Source organism: Saccopteryx bilineata, chromosome 5 (assembly GCF_036850765.1).
Source record: "Saccopteryx bilineata isolate mSacBil1 chromosome 5, mSacBil1_pri_phased_curated, whole genome shotgun sequence".
In the NCBI taxonomy this organism is placed as follows: domain Eukaryota; kingdom Metazoa; phylum Chordata; class Mammalia; order Chiroptera; family Emballonuridae; genus Saccopteryx; species Saccopteryx bilineata.
The window spans coordinates 256,164,317-256,180,511 of NC_089494.1; the positions used below are offsets into that span (position 1 = coordinate 256,164,317).

General features: G+C 45.1%; 1 protein-coding gene across 10 annotated transcripts in view; it reads left to right on the forward strand.

Annotated features, from left to right (window-relative positions):
* LDB2 (LIM domain binding 2) overlaps nucleotides 1–11,803 on the forward strand; it is a 350,225-nt gene extending 338,422 nt beyond the window's left edge. Inside the window, exons 6-9 of one of the 10 annotated variants that reach the window (XM_066280918.1) lie at nucleotides 1,642–1,765; nucleotides 4,766–4,917; nucleotides 7,418–7,560; nucleotides 10,456–10,592. In XM_066280918.1, coding sequence (XP_066137015.1) covers nucleotides 1,642–1,765; nucleotides 4,766–4,917; nucleotides 7,418–7,522 — 381 coding nt within the window. In that variant the 3' untranslated portion in view covers nucleotides 7,523–7,560; nucleotides 10,456–10,592. The other 9 variants (XM_066280921.1, XM_066280920.1, XM_066280919.1 and 6 more) reach the window with 9 other exon arrangements.
* Nucleotides 11,804–16,195: the final 4,392 nt, after the last annotated feature.

Genomic DNA, 16,195 nt, shown 5'->3' on the forward strand with positions numbered 1-16,195 from the left:
GAGGACAGCTGGCTCTAAAATGGGGTGAGTGGTTTTGGCAAACTAGATGAAGGTAATCTTGATGATCACGGGTAGACTTGAGAGAAGAGCAGAGGCGTGGAAAGGGCGGTGAGTAAGAAGAACGTGATATAGGGTCTGCAAACCAAGGGATTTGTGCATGTCTTGCTGTCTACATTCATCTATCAGAAAGCCCGGCATGTGCAGGACAGTGGTCCTCAAGCTGTAGTATCCTTTACCTGGAAATATGGTTTTTAAAATACAAGTCAGGGTCCTACCTCCAGACCCAGTAAAACAGAGAAGGCAGAGGCTGGAAGTCTGCATTTTGTAATAATCCACTCATTTGAGAGCCTCCAGTCTTTCTAAGAATCACTCCTTAAATGCATCCATTGATTTGAGCCAAACCTAAGAACACAGAGATAAAAGGCCCAGTCTTGGCATTCGAGTAGTTCAAGGTCAAGTGGAAAACGGCGACAGACTTGGAAGCAGATGGTTACAAAGCATGAATAAGTTCATTGAGCAGAAAGGCCTGGGTGCTATAGGAGAACGGTAGAGAGGCACCCAGCCCGGCCTGCAGGTGCCGGGGGCGTCGCAGAAGAAGTAACTGTGTCGGCAAGGCTAAGTGGACCTCAGCCAGGAAGCGGAGAGGGAGGAATTCTAGGTAACGAGGAACTAGCAGACAGAAAGCAGTGGGGCCTCTGGGGCACTGTTCAAGGTGAGGGATGGTGGAAGGGAAGAGGGTAAAGGAGGACTGATGAGGGTGGAGGCTGCACATCTGCCTTTCATAAAACATTTTTCCACATGGACGGTGCACTGCCAAAGTCTGGGTCCCTCTCGCTGCAGCAGTAATGGATGCCTCATGCCAAGGTGGGGTCTTTGTCCTCTTAGATACTCTCAATGCAGCGGGATTCTGATAAGCTTCCAACTGAGAAGGAATTCAAAAAGTCCGAGGCAATCCGCAATGGATTTACCTTCTTGTTTCATTCATTAATCTTTGTCATCAGATATCTTGGGCTAAAGTAAAGCTAAAGAAATCTAACTGGAGACAGAACCATAGAAAAAGCTCCCACACTGAGCAAATGCCAGCATCTGTTATTGACATTATCATCATGTGCAAAATACAAATGAGTACATAAAAAAATAAAATGTTCATAATGAGCCTTTGTAAGAATTAGGGTCAAAAAAAGTACCTGTATTTGCCACTTTGTTCTCCCAAGTTTCAAAAATGGCTTTCACTGCTACACAATCTACATAAAACAGCATTGTAGCTCACAGTGGCTGGTTTTATAAACAGGAGCAACAACAGAAACCAGAAAGAATCATTTGATTACAGAATAGAGCTGCATATATCTACCCAACAGTTTGGACAGTGACTGCATGTGTGCGCGCGCGTGTGTGTGTGTGTGTGTGTGTGTGAGAATCACATTCAGCTATTATGTGATATTATAAATGATAGCAAATTAAGTGTGTTTTATCAAACGTTGGTAATATTTTTCTTCCAAACTTGTATAGAGAAAATAAAAACCAGGGGGGAAAATAGAAAAGTATCGTTAAGCTTCCTAACTGAATCCAGCTGTCCATATTATTTATTGCAAATAATATTATCAAGTAGTGAAACACCCATGCCTTTGAACTTCTTTGCAGTTGTGTGTCATACTGGAGCCAATGCAGGAACTGATGTCGAGACATAAAACTTACAGCCTCAGCCCCCGAGACTGCCTGAAGACCTGCTTGTTCCAGAAATGGCAGCGGATGGTGGCCCCGCCAGGTACGACCTCATCCTGCACCCTCGTCCTGACTGCATCTTCTGAGGCTTCTCCTGGGGATGAGGTGGCAGAGAAAGGAAGGAAGTGGCCGTGAATGGATCAGGAAAAGGAGTTTACCAGGGATATTCTGACCATGATTTTAGATTTAGAAACATTGACTTTGTGAAAGACAAACATGCTTAGGGGTTGTCCACCATCTCCTCACTTGCCAGATCTGTGCCTGAAACCCAGAGAGCTAAGTTGACTTATTTACTATTACTAAGAAGATCTTTGGCAAAGCTGAAATCAGATTCCAGGTATCCTGTCTGTCAGTTCAGTGGTTGTTCCACTGGACAAGACTGCTGGCTTGTCATGGCCTGCTATTCTTCTGTTTATTTTTTAATTACATGATAGAAAGTATAAAAATGAAGGAAGGAAGAAAGGAAAGAAGGGAGAGAGGGAAGGAGGGAAGGAGGGAGGGATGGAGGAAGGGAGGGAGGGAGGGAGGGAAGGAGGGAGGGAGGGAGGGAGGGAGGAAATATTATTTCCTATGTTAAGAAATATAATATCAAAGCATACTCTGATCATGAAGAGAATACATAAAAGATCCCATTCCCCTCACTTCCCTAGAATACAGTGTAGATACTATAATCTCCCGCTGGGGTTCTGAAATTACTGCTTCAAGTCATCATCAATTGTCTATCTAATCCATTTTTATTCCCAGGTATGTGTTGAGCCTCATTGATCATAAAAGCAAAATGTATCCATTTGCTAAAAATTATTTTTAAAAGAGTAATTATTAACACAAGGCATATAGCTTTCTGAATCACAAAATATAATGGCCACCTTCCACTGGTAATTGGCCAGGGGTTTTATATAAAGTGAACATAGCAGATACAACTACATACATACTTAGAAAGCTGCAAAAATGAGCATTATTTTACAGAGAATAGATGCACCCCTGTCTTAGGGGAATTTAACACATTTAGAACATTATTATTTTTTAAGTATAGTACATGGGCTTAAGTTGGCTTCATTTTCTTTTTCAATATCAATAAGCCTTTATGGGAAAAAGATATCTCACTCAATGATTTGAGCACCTATATTTTCTAACGTATGCATATATAACACATACATTATTCATTAATTTAGTCATTTATTTTACAATTATCTGTTGAGCCCCTACTTGGTGCCAGGCACTGCTCCAGCCACTGGGGAGACAACGCTGAATAAAAGTCCCAGTCCCAGCCCTCACAGACCTTCCCTGCTCTCACTGAATCCTCACAATAGAACCGTATGAGGTATTTATTGTTATTCCCATTGTATATAATGGAGACTGAGGTTTAAGTTTGCCAAAATCAGTTTCATAACTAATCAATGAAGGAGGCCTGTGTCACAAATTTTATGTCTCCTAAGTTCATGACTCAATTATAATAGCTACCTACTATCAATGGAAGTAATTTAGGTATACTTCCCCCAAATTTAGGTACACAATTTAGGTATATTTACCCCAAATATCATGAAGAAAATATAGGTATCAAAAAAAAACTGTATCGGTTGTCAATTCTTGAGATCAAAAGAAGATGTTTATCAGGGGAAACTGGGTATTTGCTTGACTTTAGAATGTGCTGCTCAACTCTTCTCTAACCCCATGAGCTAGAACAATTCTATTCCCTTCTTTGCATAACCTCCAGAAAAAGCACACATGGCTCTCTATGAATAAACATGTTGGGCCCTTTGATGCAAATATTTGAAAATAAGAGACAAAAAATATTTCTGAAAGAAGAAATTGTATATAATTAGGAATGTAATCCTCTTCTTCATCATAAGTCATGAAAACTTGGTAGAGTAAGTGATCCTTAAAACGAGCCTTAAAGGAGCTTCTCCCCATCATCCATCATAAAGTATTACAAGTCTGCCTCTCATCATTTCAGTGTGATGCTGGCTTCTTTCCTCTCCGCCAGAGTTGAGTCTATAGTAGGGTTAGCAAACAGGGATGCCCTTGCCTGCCATTTCCAACCTTGTCAGGCTTCCAAAGACTTCTCATTTATAAGACAAAGATCATACCCTTACGTAGTTAACAGGAGTTTCTGTGAATATAAAATAGTTATGACATAGAAGCATTGAAAATAGAAAATAAGTATACAGAAACACTAATGCTCAATACATAATAAATAAGTGCATAATATTTTATCATAAATTACCATGAGTCCCTATATTTTCATTAAGAGGCTACCCATCCTTCAGGTGTAAATTATTTCTATTTCTAAACAGGACTTTCTTGAAAGGATCTAGCTTCCCTTCATTGAAATTCTGGCTATAGCATACTAAGTTATTTTTTTCTCAAGAGTTTTGAAATTAGTATTCTTTAAATATCAGGGTTTAAGCCATGGAACTTGGGAACCATACTAAGCTTGGGGCTCCCTAAATTTCACAATCACAGCTGACAGGACTGGCACATCCTCTTCTTTCTACTTGAGCATGTCAAGGAAGGTGTAGTAGTGCTGAGCTGCAATATAACACTTGGCCAATAGGTGGTGCTGTTACACACTGGCTCGCTAAATTAAGTTCCTACTTTTTTTTCATGTCTTGGAGGTCCCCTAGGGATACGAGAACCCTTTATTATACACAAAAGGTAACCCAGAAGGAAAAAAAAATGTTTTCCAAAATTTTGTAGCAGTAATCCTTTTAATTTAACTATGAAAGTGTTGTTTGTAGCTCACCCCTGAAACATCTTAATAGATTGCAAACATATACATGAAATTCGAAATCACAAGGAAACGCAAATCATTTTATGTAGCTACAAAGGAAAAGCATTGCATACATTCTGTGCTAAAAAATAGCCAACAGCTGTCTCCCTTTATTTTTTATTTATTCATTTATTTATTTATTTTGGAAAGTTGAAAGAAATGGGGGGAAAAATGTAAAGAGTCTACCCTTTTTCATTTACAAAAACAGCGGCAGAGGGACAGTATCTGATGGTTGCCCTGGACCTGATCCTCCTTCCATTTTCCATATTGCAGCAGAACCCACAAGGCAACCGACCACAAAGCGGAGGAAAAGGAAAAACTCCACCAGCAGCACGTCCAACAGCAGCGCGGGCAACGCCGCCAACAGTACCGGGAGCAAGAAGAAGACGCCGGCGGCCAACCTGAGTCTGTCCAGTCAGGTACCTGTAAGTCTCGCTTTCCTCTTAGGCCTGAAATCCTGCCTGTGCCTGTCTCCCAAGTCCAGGGGCCCACGGTCAAGACTCTTGCAGCTGCCAAGACGTTCTGGGCAGGCGGGGGTGGGGGTGGGGGAGGGGACGGCCGGGCTGCCTTGCGGTTGGCTGGGAGGGAGGGACTTTGCCATGGAAACCTTGCCCTGCCAGCCTGGAATTGGAAAGGAACGTTAAGAGTCCGTGCTGCAAAGGGACCTGAATTAAAAAGCCATCAGAGTCACAGACAGGAGATATGTCACTTAAGGTTTAATTAAAGTACCACTTAGCAGCGCGCCTGGTGGCAGATAAGGGGCTGTCGGCACCATCGCCGGAGACCCTGTTCTCCACTGGAAACCAGCTCCTGGCGCTCAGGCTTCTTACTGTAATTTGGCTGGACTGTCCCGACATAGGCGCCCCCTCCTATTCTGAGACCTTGGTAATGAACGCAGCCACTAAAGGGCAGCTCAGTGGATTTCGCTTTAGCCACTTCACTAGCTCAGGGCCGGGCCAGCCCCTGGTTTGGTCTCCACTCCCTTGACCTCTGGACCCCTTTCTTTCATTTCTGGGTCTTGACAAAGGAAATGGGCCACTTGGAAGGGGCTCTCTTTGAACTCCAAAGCTGACAGCCAGGGGCGTTCCCACATACATCTTCATCTCCTGTTTCTTCCCCAGTTCTGTCCCTTCTGCCTAACTGCTTCCAAACTCCTCAGCCTCGTGTTAGATCATTTATCGCTTTACAATGTTCATGTTCCTTTAAGCATTTGTTGTCCCTTCTCCACACCACGATGAGGTGTGGGTTGTCCTTCTCTGCCGCCTTTGTCACATCTCCCTCCAGCAGGTGTTTGCGTCCTGACACTTCCCTGGTGCACCCTGGATCACCCCCAGACACACCCTGTCCGCGGAAGTGCGCCCTTTCTTTCGCCCGCCCTCAACCAGCGCACATGCACCCTCCCCTCTTCCCCACTTCTGCCTCCTGGTCTGTTGTCCTCACCCTTCATGTTCTGGTTCTGCTCCGTCTCTCTCCGTGACAGAGTGGACCCTCCATCCTGGCAACGCTCCGCCCCACGGCTAAATGTGTCTTTCAACCCTGTCCCCCAGCCATTCTTCCTCACCTCCCATTGGTCAGTTCTCCTTGGCTACAGCCAACCGCAGTGTCTGAGAAGTGCCTGCCACGGGGCCGCTGTCCTCCACAGGCAGGGGGGTGGTTCTCAGTCATTAGAAGGAAAAGGTCACGGAGAGAGTGGCCCGTCTGTGGGGAAGGTAGCACTTTAATATTAAGACCACTAGGAATTACAATCCTTAATTAATGCCAGAGACAACACTCGATTTTGAACTGGGCTATCACCCCAAAAAGCTGGGGCAGGGCGGGGGGAGGGGGGGTCAAAGAAGAAAAAACAGAGTTTTATTAAGGTACAAATAAGTTATTCCCATGCCGGGTTAAATTGGAAAAATACATAGAGAAAATGTACTGGTATAAATAGTCAACCCCCAAAGTCCACATTAAGTAGCCCATTTATTCGTCCAATCCTGGAGTTTTAGACGCTAACAATTGTTACTTTTCTCTAATAAATGAAGAAAATGCATAACAGAGAATCTTGGAACTGTGACATAGCTACTTAAAGGCACAGTGGTTACAAGAATCCAGATCAGTGCCCTACATTATACTAGGTATTGGCAATACTGAGATGAAAAAAATAAAATAAAAAGTGACCCCAGTCCTGTCATCAAAGAGCTCAGTGTCTAACCAAGGGGTGCCAAAGGGTCCGCCTCTCCTGCCAGCTCAGTCTCCTGGTGTCAGCTCACAGCGCACAGGATTGAGAAGGATCTGAGACTTAGACTGGGTTCGGGGGCCAACAATTAGTGACGCCAGCCATGGGTGTAGGACAGCAGCATACATGTGCATTGTGACATACCTGGCCTGGTCAGACTCATTTCAGTTTTATTTGAAAGAGAGCCTAGTTCATTCTGCTCCACCATATTCCTGTCTTCCAATCCAACAACTGGATCTTAGCGGAAGATACCAGTGTCAAGGAGATGTTTAATGAGTTGAGACCCTTTTGATTTTTTGAGAACAAGGCACCCATTGGAAAGTGAAGATAGGATGTCAGCACTATCCCCACACTATGCAATTACAGATTGTTTTATTTATGTAAAACTTACAGATGGTCAAGAGAGGCAAGGAAGGCAACCAGGTTAGGAAAACGTGCAAACTTCTGTGTGTCCTGTAGTTAAATAGATGTTAAGCGATAAGCATCGGCTTGTAGAGACCACATCTTATAAGCCTATCTACCGAATTACCAACAATCTTACTGCTTACATAGAAATACAATCGGCAAACTTGGCTGCTTCACCCAGAGGCGTGAGCCAGTGTGCCACGACCACAGCCGTGGTCTGCGTGGCTGCCGTGGCAGCAGTGGGTGTGTCTGGCGAGGACTAGGGTTTAATCCTTGGATTCTGCTTCTCACTCCATGAGCAGGGGCTAGGAGCCATCCCGAACTGCAGCCTCAACCCTGGGAGGGATGGAGACCTGTGTCATTCAACAGCAGTGACCCCTTCTGGCCAATTTAAGGAGAAGCATTGAGGGGCCCTGAAAGGAGTCACTTCCAGTCCTCCTCAGAGGTTGGTGGTCCTTGCACGGGGGATTGATTAGTGAGAAGATGTGACATGGGCAAAAGCTGGTGGCACCTCCAAGCCTCCGGCAAGGAGTAGAGGGCTGCCTCATGGGGAGCTGAGGGCATGTGGGTTACTCTCAGCTGGACCAGTATTGCCTCCTGGGGACACATGGATAGCAGAGATGGGAAGGAAATGCACTCTTGTTGAATGTCGGGGGGAACTTTTAAAGATGTGGAGGGGTGGGGAAAATAATGCCAACATCCCCTAGTTTGAGGCAGCCGGAACATGCATTACGTCTCCATTAACTTTGCAGGAGGGTAACCAATCAGGACTGCTCGAGCAGAGAACCACTGTCCTAGCCTAGAGGTTTAGAAAACGAGGGGGAGACATGTGCCCAATTGCTTAAGTGGCCTCAAGTGTTTATGTATATACAAAGTTAGGTCACATCTCTTAGAGCTTGCCATCTACTAAGCACTCACACGGGAACACACGTGATTATGTGACTGGCTAAAGATGTTTCTTATAATCAATAAGCAAATGTGGCATCTCTCTGAAATTTAGACTGCTTAAAAATATGCCTGGGCATCTTTTCCAGCTGTTCTCAGAACAAAGACCCACCGAACATATTACAAGCCTATATCGGCCCCATTTGAAGTGATTCAAATCACTATTTTCGTAGTGCTTTTCTTGAATGACTGTTATTTTCGGATACAATGAAAGCATCTGGAGTGTTGGGAACTTTTTTTCTAATATCACGCTTAAACTGGCTTCTGATTTTTCTCTCCTTTGTCCTGTCCGCTTACCTCCTCGTGCTCCCCCAGCCCTCTCGATAACCTCAGACTCACGTTACTAATGCACACCCACGTGGTGGGTTGTCACATTCTTTCCCCGCCCAGGGAGACCCGACGCATGCGTTTTCCAAGCCCTTCAGAGCGTGCTGCACATTAAGTCATGAAGTGAAGTTACCCCTCATGTCATCCTCTGCCTGATCTTGTCTTATTCTTTCCACTTACCTTCCTCCCGATCATAAGTGCCTCCTCCTAATTGCCTGTAACTAAGTGGCATTTTTTCATCCTGGACACCTCCAAGTGGGTCAAGTGGCAGCTGACCTGGCTAACCAGATAACGTTGGCACCTCTGCGTACACCACTTTCCATCTAAAATCATGCCAACTTTCTTGCCAGTCACAATCTGTGTCTTTTGCATCTCGCCTTAAGAGTCCCCATGAGTCTCCTAACATGTCTGGCTCTTCGTTGCATAATGAGTATGTTCTTGGGCGCACACATCTGCTTATCCTGCCAGTACCTACATTGCTGTGTGTGCACAGTTCATACATTAGGCATTTAGATCATCTGGGACACTTCTCTTTAAAACCATTTTTTAGCAAATCACAAGAGTGATTAGCCAGAAGACACAGTTTGGAAACCTATTGATTACCTCTCCATAATTCTGGGGGAATCAATCCATCAATCAAGCAAGGTTTTCCTTTTCGAAATAATCCAGGTGGTAACTCAGGGGTTTGTTTAACTGGCACCTTCACACTTCTAGATGGGATCTCGAATGGCCTCCGGACCTTCTCCCGGCCTGATCGTAGGCAGTATTCTCCTGTACTGCCCAGGAGAGCCTTCTCTTATGCCCAGTTGTCAAGGCGCTGCATCGCAGTAGCCTCCCTCTTGGGGAATGCACCCTTATGTCCAAAAAGCACCTAGCCCAGTCCTGCCTTCCCTGACACTATCCCGGAGTTACTGCACTTTTAAGGAGACTACTGCTCTGAGCCCACCCAGCAGGCCCCACCGACAGGTGTCCCGGCCCATGCCCAGGTCACCCCCCAAACCCATAGGGCCCCCTTTGAACAGAGAGGCTGGAGCTGTGCCCTGTGTCTGCCTCCTTCACCCCATCCTCCGTGCCTCGGCAGTGGCTCCCACGATGCCCCTGGCTACAGGAGGTGGCTTCCTTGTTTGCATGGCAGGACAATCTGTACTTAAAGGAGTGATTAAACGGATTCTTCTTGCACGCTTCCATTTCTGATGACTACTGGCTTCATCAGTGTAATTATAATTAGCGCTCTTCGTCTTCCTTTCACCGCACCAGCTGGACAGACTGGTTCTCTTGACTGCCCAGATTGGTGGCAGGGTTGCCTGTGTGGGGATAGGTGACAGGCACCATGAAATAACAGATGGTAAATTCAGGGCTTGTTGGCAATCAGCAGGTTTTTGCTAATGACTTAATTAGCTATGCAAATTGTCAAATCAGTGTGAACATTGTTTTTATCGAAAACTTTACCTAAATTAATTACCATAATTAAGTAGCAGAATGTCAAGGATACTGGCTGCCTAAAAGGGCCCGGCTGAGTAGAGAAAAGAGAGATTCTGTCTTCAATTAAAATGTGTACATACCATCCTCGGGACAGAGGAAACGCCATTTGGAATGGGTCGCGTGAATAGTCCAGCACGGCATCCTAACCCGTATCGCCGCTCCATTCCAACGCCCCTCAGTGGCCCTTAATAAAAGCGGCGGGTTTTCGGAGTATTTGAAAAGCGCCCAGCAGAAGGTTCCACAGCCCTCTCAAAAGTCCCCAGTGTCAGCAAGTTAAAAGCGTGGATTTTTTTAATTTTGAAAAATCCATTTTTTTATTTCTGCAGATTGCTAGCATTGCTCGTTCTCCGGTGTCAGGCTGCGCACTAAGGACATAAACTCGCGTGGTTGTTACACGTCAGGAGGCGATGTTTATTTCCTGTAGAAATCCAATATGCATCTCGGCCCCCGACATTGAGACTTGACCCCGGTGTTCAGTACACGAGTGTGTGTCTGTCCTAGATGCCCCAGCTCCTCCCACTAGTGTTTTAAGCTGAGCTTCTCTCTCCCAAGGTTTCCCTGTAATAATGTCAGCTGCTGTTCACAGGATGTGATGGTGGTAGGAGAGCCAACTCTGATGGGAGGTGAGTTTGGGGACGAGGACGAAAGGCTAATCACTAGATTAGAAAACACGCAATATGATGCGGCCAACGGCATGGACGACGAGGAAGACTTCAACAGTTCACCCGCCCTGGGAAACAGCAGCCCGTGGAACAGTAAACCTCCCGGCACTCAAGAGACCAAATCAGAAAACGCCCCGCCCCAGGCTTCCCAGTGAGGTGGGCGGGGCATCCCTGTCCATAGGCCTGTGGGTCCCGCCCACTAGTTCAGATCCCTACGCACAGGAGAGGAAGGAGGAGACAGACGTAAAAACTTTTTCACGCCAATACCTATTTCTAAACCACAATGAAATCTGAGTTTCTTTCCCTTTTTTTTTTTTTTTTCTTTTTCTTTTTTTTAAATTGAGAGGCTCATTCCAAATAAACTTCCATGACCCTTCCCTGGGAGGCCTTCACAGGTAACCTAGATACTGGCACTGACTGTAATTAAAACAGGCTAGCGCTTCTCCCGGCAGGTGATGACCACGTGTTTGTTCGTTTCCTTCCCGCTGCACCCGGGGCAGGCCGTGTGCTCAGCACGCCCTCAGTGCTCAGGATCTCTCTCATTATATGCCGAACCTAACGACAGATGACTTTTTAATATTGTAAAATATTTTCTGCTTTTTGACTTGCATCTGAGAGTTTCTTGTTTCAGTAAATAAAGAAAATAAAAAATATCCACTTTTGGAAAGTAATTTAAATGTACCCTTTTTTTTTCTTCCTGTACCTTTTCTTTCCTTGGGTAACAGCTGAGGGGGCCCCGCAGGGTAATATACGGGTGAGCTAATGTCAACTGGTTCTCTAGCCCGAGTTGGTTCCATTGAGCCCGAGCGCTGAAACAAGAAATGTCTATTTTGTTATCAAAGACAGACACCGAGGCAGATTTTGATGTAACGAGACACTTGGCCCCTTGAGAATTTATGCATTTGTAAAATTGCTGTTGATCCAAATATATTAAAGCCATGTAATCCATTACTTCTGTGGGCAGTTTAATAAATCTGAAAACTCTTTTGTGTTTTTTATTGTATCTGAGTTTGACCGTTTCTTTTCATCATATATTTCTTGTATAATATTTTGTAAAGCCGTCTCTTGGTTCTTTTATGGGGACATTTTATTTTCCTTATTGAGGCAATGCCCGTGTATTTATGTGAAACTTTATAAAAGAACTAATTTTTTCCATTTGCATATTAATATGTTCCTCTACACATGTAAAGACACAGTGGCTCCGTGTGTTACAGAACAGCTGTATTTTATGTATGCTTTACTGATAAGTGTGCCAACAATAAACTGTGTTAACGACCAAAGCAGCGAGTCTGGCTATTCCTGAGCACAGGCGGAGAAATCTCACAATGACGAGACGTAGGGAGCTCGGATTGAGCGCGCCAGCTAGCTCTGCATGGAGGGGCGTGACGCAACCTGGGCCACCTTTGATGGAGTATGGCTTCCTTCTGTGCGCCCTGCAGTTCACTGGGGCAGACGAGGGAGAGCTCAGTGCGCTGGCGGGGACGCAGCAGTGAGACCGCCTCCTGCAGGTGGCCACGTGGGAGGGCCGCGGCTGCCACAAGCTGACTGCAGCAGACAGCTCCATTTCAGCAAACCCCCCAACTCCACTGCCTACGCTCTAATATTCCCTTTTTTAAAAAAGCAATGCCCTGCTCACCTATTGTCTAAAAAATTGGCTGTGGAGACAGTATAGAAATTTTTCTTGAGGACCTTTCTGTTTAAGGACTTCTCCTCATGGTCTCCCACTCTGCCCCAATGAAGAAGATGAGAGGGGAAACCCGTTAGCATTTATTGAGTGTGTATTAAGTGCCAGGCAATCTCAATTTGTCATCTCGGCAAGTTCTGGAAAGCAGTTGTTTGAAACAGAAATGGAGGGAGGACATGGTCAAAGTCTGGGAGTCCCAGAAGCAGAGCCTGAGACCAGGACTCCAGGACACAAGATTTAGCGAAAAGATTAGTGTTTTTCAGGGGGTAAAACAATCTTTAAGGGAGTGAAGGGAACAGAATAAAGAAAGGGAAGAGCATAGAGAAGCTGTGGACTCAGAAGTCTGCCACCTGGGCCTGGGCCATGGGGGCGGGGATCAGAGCGTACATCTCACTGCAAATGTGCCCCCTCCTGAGCTAGCTACCAGACAGACGTGCATGACCCTGCACTGGTCAGTCCTTGGCTGGGGCTATCCCCAGGGCATGATGTGGGGGTTGTAATCTTCAGAGCAACATGGTTCCCATCAGCCAAGGGCATTTCTGCAGAGAGGAAGCCAGCTAGAAGGCAATGGTCATAGCATCTGGGCATTGGAATGTGGTCACAGTGAAGGCATCTGGGCAGAACGCAGCCTACCCCGTTACAGGGACTTGCCCCGTCTCATAGCCTGTGCATGGTGGGCACAGTTGGAATTTCAATTTGGATCTCCCTCTCTTGACAACAACTGTGTTCTTTCCAGAACATCACACTGCTTCCGTAGAATATTAGCATTTTAAGGAAAATGTGTCATATTGTAGCTACAGAGCCAAAGGAAATACAGGGAAACAGCTACCTCCTGCTTCCTCACTTAGCTCAGAGAACTTCCAATTTATCCCTAACCCCACTTTCTTTTATCGATTCTTTCAAGTCACCAATATGCAGTCATAACAGAGGATGCTTAAGACATCTTGACACCTGTTCCAGTTATCAACTGTTGCATAGCAAATCAAGTCCAACTTAGAGACTCAGGAGGACAATTGATTACAGTCGTTACCCTTCTGAGAGCTCCCTGGTCTCTGTCGGACATCCTGCTGTCACCGGCTCAGGTGCCGGCTGGGTCTGGAGTGGTCAGAGGCTTGACTGGGCTGAACATCCAAGATGGTGGTGCGCTCGCGTCGCTGCCTGTTGGGTAGGAGCTGAGCCAGGACTACAGGGCTCCCCCTAGTGCCTGAGCTAGTGCCTCCCCCTAGTCTTTCCATGGGGTTCTTCCAAAATGAAGGCTGCGTTTTAGGAAGGAGCATTCCAAAAACCAGCATTTTAGGAGAGGAGAAACCTAATTTGCCAGTGCCCAGAACTGAAGCAGCATCACTGTGTCTCTGAGCTATCCTTCAAAGTAGTCCATCCGCAAAGTCTAGAGGTATGGACTCCCCTCCTCGATCGACACGTGGCATGTGCCTATGGAGGGGAAGAATTGATGGCAGCCATCTTTGGAAACAAACAGCATCCAACAAAATCCACAACCTGGTCCTTGCTTACCTAGAGTTCTATCTTTAGTCCCTTGTACCCGACTGACCATCTACCCAGACTCCTCCCAATTTTTGGAACACACCAAGTGCTCATGTCACATGTGTCTTTGTATTTTCCCCTCTTGGAAAGCCAACTGCACCTTCATACATAACCAAAGCCATTTACCTAAATAAATGATTCTCACATCTCCTGAGATGCCTCCCCAGCTCTAATCAGAGTCTGCTCTCTGGGCCCAAGAGCACTTGGTTCTTGTGTCTGCCTTTGCACTTTCTTTGCCAGTGACTATTGAGTACCCCTCACTGTCCCACTGCACTTTTCTTGGTCTGAGCAATCTAATCATTTCCATCAAATCCTCCATATCTGAACTCAATCATACACGTTGGTGGAATAGATATAGTGAGAAACATCCAAATAAGAAATCATTGACCACTGTTTGCCACTCATTACACTGTTACCTTTCAAACAGTCCATAATGTTATGGCACAATGCAAGGTGACTTTATCCGTTTAGGGAAATAATAAGGTGAGTAATGGATGCATGTATTCAAGTTTCTCGGAGGACAAATCAACACGAAACAAACATTTTACAAAGCATTGGCCTAAGCCTAACTTCTATAATAGAAACCCCAGGAGATTTGTCTGGCCCAGAATTCTCCTAAGGGTACCCATTTATTACGTACACACTATGCATCAGTTACTGACTAGGTGCTTTATCTGGGTGGTCCCAAACTGGGAACCCAAGGATGGTGCATGAGTTGTGTTTTGCTTTGTGACAATCCCAACAGCCCACGACAGCACACATTTCTTTTTCTTACGCCCAGGACTGTGGGTCTGCCCCTCAGGTCTCTTTCTGGGACAGTGGTTCTCCAGGTCATGATCTTCTCTGAGCAGATTCTGGGAGAAGTGAAAGACGGTAGGCTGATCACACATCCGCATCTACTCGTGCTGCTTGCATTGGCCAAAGCAAGTCACAAGGACATGAGTCCAACACCAGTTGGGTGAGAAACACATTCTGCCTTCGTCAAAGTCACATGGCAAAAGGTATGCTGGGAATTCGACCTATCATGGTGACCTACACAATGTTGCCTGAAGAACGTCTAATTGTTTGCCAACATCTAAAATCTGACTCATTTCCTATAAAGGTTAAAAATTTCTTCTTTCTCTTATAAACAAATCTAATATCCCAACAATAGACTCACATTTCTAAACTCCTAGATGGTAACAGTTGGCTGGCATGGAGTCCTGGCTACCTTAGTTAGATGGTCTCCAGCTTGTCACACTCGACCTATTTTACTTGCTGTGCCTGTTTGGCTTCTGGTGGCTGCTGTGTCCATTACACACTTACTCTCTGATCCTTAAAACCACATTGGAAGTTGGAATTATGAGCCCCGGTTTACAGATGTGAAGCGTGATGCTCAAGCAGGTTAACTGGAACTATTTGCCACATAGCTAATAAGTGGTAAAGTGGGCTTTGAACCTGAGTCCTCAGCGCCAAAGCCTGTGCTCCTTTTAACCAAACACATGCTGGTTTAATACGAGTTACAATAGCCTAACCCTGTGGGTTAGGTTAGGGACATGGCAAGCGTGATCACACTGAATCTTTGCAATATCGCAGTGGGCATTGTAAGGTTATTATCCTCCACATTGCAGACAGGACTTAGAGCAGTTAAACAGTTTACCCAAGGTCACAGAGCTCATGAATTACTATATTATGTCACCTGGACACTGAACCACTGTATTAGACTTCCTGTCAGGTACATAGTCTGTAGGTCAGGTGTTTGGAGGTATTCTCTGATGTGCTAGAGGGCCCAGGCATCTGTCTTTCTGCCATTTACTCTGAGTTTTCAGGGACTGTCACAAGAGTATTTCGGAGATCAAGATGTATCACTTACCTGGTAATAGAATGAAGTAGGAAGACCCCCTGTAGGACTTTGAAATCTCCAGGGCAGCTGACACGGGATTTCTAACTAAGTGGCCCAGTCCCTGAGGGAAATTCTTTCTCTCTGTGTCTCTTTATCCTTAAGGTGAACATTTAATGCAACAGGATAACACACCCACATTGGCATTACATGGGGTGGGATAGAGTGGGAATAAGGCCAACAAGATCTCAATTTCCCTAAAGCAGAATTGGAATCAACTTTGGGAATTCATTTTATATACTTCCTCTATCTTCCATTAAAAAAATAGTTATTAGGGTTTTTTTCCTGATTGTTAAATAGTACATGCTTATTGTGAATCATTTAAACAAATGAGAACAAGAAAATAAATTCTCCTACCCTGGTTTAATCATTGTTAATATTCTGATACATATTCCCCTTTCTTCTTGGCTCATCTACATTACAATGTTGGTAATATACAGATTAGACAATTACATCTCCTGCCCCTTTCATGAAATGTATCATGAGCCACTTCGTTAACTATTCTTTAAAAACATGATTGTAATTTCCATATAATGACCCGCTAATAAAATATACCATA